Source organism: Callorhinchus milii, unplaced genomic scaffold (genome assembly GCF_018977255.1).
Source record: "Callorhinchus milii isolate IMCB2004 unplaced genomic scaffold, IMCB_Cmil_1.0 Scaffold4, whole genome shotgun sequence".
NCBI classification, from domain to species: Eukaryota; Metazoa; Chordata; class Chondrichthyes; order Chimaeriformes; family Callorhinchidae; genus Callorhinchus; species Callorhinchus milii.
The window spans coordinates 65,626,293-65,631,853 of NW_024704745.1; the positions used below are offsets into that span (position 1 = coordinate 65,626,293).

Genomic DNA, 5,561 nt, shown 5'->3' on the forward strand with positions numbered 1-5,561 from the left:
ACCAGCCACCAGCAGCTACCACCAGCCACCCAGCAGCCACCCAGCAGCCACCACACAGCAGCCACCACCCAGCAGCCACCATCCACCCAGCAGCCACCAGCCACCTACCAGCCACCAGCCACCCACCAGCCACCCACCAGCCACCCACCATCCACCAGCCACCAGCCACCATCCAGCAGCCACCAGCTGCCACCCACCCAGCAGCCACCAGCCACCCATCCACCCACCACTCACCACCCAGCAGCCACCAGCCAAGGTAAGGGGAAACACATCTGTAAATGTTCTCATCTGAAAACATCAATGGCAATCAAAGAGCTGTTATCATTCTCCCCTCACAGAGAACTGTGCAGAGTTTACCCACTTTTCTGTATATGACCTTCGTTATATATATATATATATATATATATATATATGTGTGTGTGTGTGTGTGTGTGATTTCTTAGAAAGATTTTAGATTTACGTGAATCGGTAGAGTAGGGGTTTGGTCTCCGCGTTCCCCAGAGCAAAAACTGATTGTTTTGCCAGTTTTAATGAACGTCGGTTGTTAAGAGTGCGAGTGACTTCTGTCTCCCGTGTAGGACGTGAGAGAAAGAAATGAGCCAGACATGACTTTATTCCCCACCCCCCAACACCCCCCCCAACACCCCCCCCCCCCCCCCCCCCCCCCCCCCCCCCCCCACCCCCCCAACACCCACCCCCCATCCAACTAGTACACTGAATGCAGTTGGACGGGTCCTGTCTGGGTGGTGACCGCTGTCTTTTTAAACATCACGTCCAGGACTTTTGTGAAATCACAAAAAGTGATTGAGCGATTGATCGCAGAGACTGAGCCACGACTGAGAGAGTTGCCACTGAATCCCCAATGAAGGTAGAGACGTGTTGTGGATGGTCTGAGGCGCAGAGGATGCGGCGTTGCTGTTGTAGAACAGCACAGAAGCGTTTGACTTGTGCGTCTCGATAGAAACCCGCGGTCGGTCCCTGGTTTGCCCCCCGGGGCCATCATGTTTGACCGCTCCCCCCCCCCCCCCCCCCCCACCCCCACCCAAAATATAAACTACTTTCGTTGGGACACAGCACTGACTGCGTTCGCCACAGGGACTGAGTTAAGTCGGACAAAGGGGGTTTGAGCTTAACGTGAATCAGAAGCAACTGAGGAGGGTCGACCTGTCTGTCAGGGAGTGAGTGAGTGAGTGAGTGAGTGGCACAGGGGTTACATTTGGTTGAAGGTGATTGGTTTTCTCAGCGTTACTCCCAGGCGACAGCATCGGGGCACAGGGTTATGAATAGGACCAACGCGCACAGACGCATTACACACACCACCTTCGGTGGAGGTGAGAGCGGGTCCTGCACTTCCTTCCCTCTCTTTGCGTTGCTTCTTTTTCTCGTTGTTGTTTGCCTCGCAAGGAGAGAAAAAAAAGGGGGGCAGGCAGGCAATCTCGCGACGTGCCTTTCCTCCTCCTTCCCTCCCTCCCTCCCTCCCTCCCTCCCTTCCTTCCTTCCCTCCTTCCTTCCTCCCTTCCCCTCTTTTACAGCCCGGACTCGCCTGAACGCGGGCGAAGTGCAACAGTGCACCAGAGTCGGCGGTGTTGTCGTGGGTGATTTACGCAGCGGTTTTTGGGGGGGAGGAGAGGGAGAGGGAGAGGGAGGGGGGGGGGGTCCCGCGGTGTGCGGTTCGGTGGGTGTACACGGAACTTGCATTTTGCCTGTTCTTGGGTCCCTTTCGCAGGCGATTCCGAGGAGACCGGGAGGGGGTTATTCGGTCCGACTGGCGCGGTGCTAAGGTCCACCCATCCGTTTGGAGGAGCTCGGCACACGTCCACCCGCTCCGCCCGACAGATCCCTCGATGGGCGCCCGGATCCACAAGGATTTGCCGCTGTCTTTGTCCTCTTGCGCTGGAAACAGGAACTCTTCCCAAAGCAGCAACGGGACGTGCGCGACCGAGGTGGAGAGGCTAACCCAGTCGTTCTCGGCCACCCTGGTGCTGATCGTGTTGGTGACCCTGATATTCGGGCTGATCGCCGTCTCCCTCATCACCTTCCACTTCCACAAGAGTAAGATGAAGCAGCGGAAAATGCAGAGAGCCCAGGAGGAGTATGAGCGGGATCACCGCAGCCCTCCGGCAGCGAAAGGCTCGTCTCTGGAGAAGGGGAGTGTGATGGTGAGTCCGGCTCCCGAAGCACCAGCAGATGCTCATCCATTCCCCAACACCCCCAATAAAACACACACAACTGACTCCAACTGCGACCCTGGGATTGCACCATCTGTATCAGACCTTCGCTGCACAGATAACACGAGGAGTCCAGTCTCCCAGTCTGTGGTTTTGTAATGAACTCTCTCTTATCTCTCTCTCTGTCTCTCTGTCTCTCTCTCTCTCTCTCTCTCTCCTCTCTATCGCCTCTCTACTGCAGGAAAAAAAAATTAAGGACAGTTGTCTTAAAATACCCTGAACATAAGCATTAGTTTTAAGAGAACGGAATTTTAAAACACACACACACACACAAAATTACAGCGCATGGCAAATCACATTCATTTCGATTGATCCAGCCTCTGGAAATTAAATATTTGTGTTATTTAGAGAAAAAAAAACGAAGACGCACATATAGCAGAAATGTATGTCAGTTAACTTTGGATTACCACTTAGATGTATATTTCGTAATTTTATCGTCTATATGTAAAGTCCGAGGCATCAGGTCGATCTGAGTCGGTGTAGTGTACAGTTTTAAAGGAGCGATCGAGACCTACAGGAGTATAACACAGGGTCACTCTCAGACTCAAACTCAATCGGACTGAGGCGCTGTCAGTTGGCTACAATATATTTGTATAAATAAAGGAAAACATCAAACTTTTTGGTTGCTTCATTCAGATTCCATGTGACTTTCAATTCACTGTTTTTTTTTCCAGAATGGGGCTATACTGTACCTTTTCAGCCGAAATGGCTAATAATAATAATAATAATCTTTGCATTTGATATAGCGCCTTATCACGTCTTTGAGACGTCTCAAGGCGCTTCGCTGGATGTACTGTAAAGTGAACTGACTATATTTTGTGGGCGAAATGCAGAATATTTGAAGTTCAGATTTAAACTCAGAAGGAAAAGGCGAGGGTTAACTTCACTGTCTGGCGTTACAATGGCCAAATCTATGAATCAGAATAAATATAGCATCGTATTGAGTACTCAAATTACTAATCTCAACTTCATTTCAAACTTCAACTTTGTTTTGAAGATGTTTATTTCAAGAGGACGGTACGTTGACTCTATCCTTTTGCTTTTTAAAAAAATCTCTTATCTTTAATATTCCCCTTATTGCGTTTTAAAGTGGGAGTATTTTTAAGCTCCATTCCTTGCTTCGGAGGATAGTGCCATCCTTTATGATAATGCCTTATATGGAAGGAATCAATAATATAGGTCAATAATATGTGCTTTGCAAGTCATGTAATATAAACGCGAGTAGAGGCTAATATTAACGTAGAGATAGGAAGTCTACCTTACCTGATGGTTAGCAGTTAAGGTTTAATAAAGGTTAATTGAAGATGTTGTTTGTAGGACCATTGGTAACCAGTTGGGCACTTCCCAGTATGACACATTATGGTTGGAGAGGGGACACTTCAGGAACGCATCTGAGCCCGTGCAAACTTTTAAAATCATCCCTACCCTGGGAATTATTTTTATTATGTTTCCGTATTAAAATCAATTGATGACAGTGCAAAGCTGTAAGGAAGGGTGTTCAGTGTCAATGAAACATTGCTGTGGTTGCTCCAGCGACTCAGACCTGGTTGGTTTGCCTCCTGGGGTCGTGTTTCCAAAAATAAAATGTCAAGAATCACGTGGAAAATGGGAGGAACCGGGCTGTAAGTTTCGTGGGTTGGACCTGGAGAGAGAAAAAAAAAACCTTCTTTGGTTAGAAAAAGAAATGGAAAAAGAAATCGGGGGGTGATTGAAATTGGTGAGGAATTCTTGAGTTTCAAAAAACACGTATTGCAATGCCATTGGATCCCACCCCACTCGGAGAGGGCTGTTACAACATTACCAGCTGTATTAAATAATTCATTGCGAACCATAAATCGTGGTAGACCAGTCACCTGAGGAAACTCAACAACATCTGGCTGTCTTGGCTTCAGTTGGAGCGACTGCTGGAGTTGCCTGAGCCTTTCAGTGTGGAGCTGTCCTCACTCGGTGGTGCTGAACAGTAAGTTGACCCCCATGAGACAGCCGTCTGTCTGTCTGTCTGTCTGTCTGTCTGTCTGTCTGTCTGTCTGTCTGTCTGTCTGTCTGTCTGTCTGTCTGTCTGTCTGTCTGTCTGTCTGTCTGTCTGTCTGCCTTTGCCAACCAACCAACACGACACATTACTGTACAAAACCAGCATTCACTTAAACAAGGAAAACAAAAGTGCTTTTGCTGCTGTCAGACTTCCAGCTGCTGCAGTCTGACTCGTCGCCTCATTCCCTTTGAATGATTAAACCAGTCCGGAGAAAGGCGTTATTAATAATAATTCGCCGACTGCATTGTAAATACAATGACGCCTTTTTAACATACATCTCACTTGGTTCTCCCATGAAAAGAGACTATTATATTTCCAGAGAGAAAGGGCAGTTCTCTCTGGCTGGGTTGTGTACACGCTTCACTTGCGATCGACAGTGCAGTGTTAGTGTGAAAGCGAACACTGCAATTGAGAGGATACACGTACCCCATTAAAACTGATACCAGATTTATTACCAGACTAACTGAATGAAGTCTGCTTGTTTAATGAATTCTCTCTGGTTTTCTTTTCTGCTTGCGGGCTTCATCCTTTGGATCAACCTGGATCGGAACAATACACAGCGAAATCATTATCATGACTTGTGATGATCAAGGCCAAAAGTATTATTCATCTTCTTCGATTAATTTGAGTCTCCAGGGAAATATTGTAAACATCGATTGCCGGAAAGTACTGCTCTTATGTTTTAAGTACCCCCTGTGCAGCTTAACTAGATTTTTATATATCCATTGATCGTTGCTAAATGAACAGACATCTCTTTTTAAAACAAAATACGTCGTTATTGAAATGCTAACATAGGTTGTGGTACCCATACTGAATCCTGTGGCATGTTGGATAAGGATAATATTCTTAATTCTTGATAAATTAGACATGTTTAAATTAGTAACATTGCAATGGTCTCTTACGACTTCCACAAAGCAGTCTGAAGTCAATAAAACACAACATTTCACTCACTGGAATGGAGGAATTCAGACATTTATATTTCCATGAAATGCAGCTCAGATTATCAAGAGGCTAAATGATGTTGACGCACTATTGACGTTGATACTGTAAAGCGGTTAGCTGGGTATGTCTAAAAATCATTGTTAAAAAGCTTTATTAGCTTTTTTTTACACAAAAAGCCATCAGTGATTAAACATAAATTCAGTTTTGCATTGGAAATAGAAATTCAGCAATGGAGGGGGTTTGTCTATTGGGCAGGGGGTGCTGCCCATACATTTTTGTCTTATTTACCACAATAAAATAATAGGATGTTAAATGTTATTGCATGTGTCACTTTATAAATCACTTTAAACACATCTGCT

The 5,561-nt window shown here is 46.4% G+C and overlaps 1 protein-coding gene across 3 annotated transcripts; it reads left to right on the forward strand.

Moving 5' to 3' along the window:
• Window positions 1-226: 226 nt before the first annotated feature.
• LOC103186529 (uncharacterized protein C11orf87 homolog) lies at window positions 227-2,843 on the forward strand. 3 transcript variants are annotated; one of them, XM_007905634.2, is made up of 2 exons: window positions 227-256; window positions 1,727-2,843. In XM_007905634.2, exon 2 carries the CDS (start codon window positions 1,845-1,847, stop codon window positions 2,325-2,327), a length of 483 nt encoding a protein of 160 aa, XP_007903825.2. In that variant the 5' UTR covers window positions 227-256; window positions 1,727-1,844; the 3' UTR covers window positions 2,328-2,843. The 3 variants fall into 3 exon arrangements, with proteins under 3 accessions (XP_007903825.2, XP_042190417.1, XP_042190416.1); XM_042334483.1 differs by lacking the exon at window positions 227-256 and adding an exon at window positions 1,139-1,182; XM_042334482.1 differs by lacking the exon at window positions 227-256 and adding an exon at window positions 1,202-1,226.
• The last annotated feature ends 2,718 nt before the right edge of the window (window positions 2,844-5,561 follow it).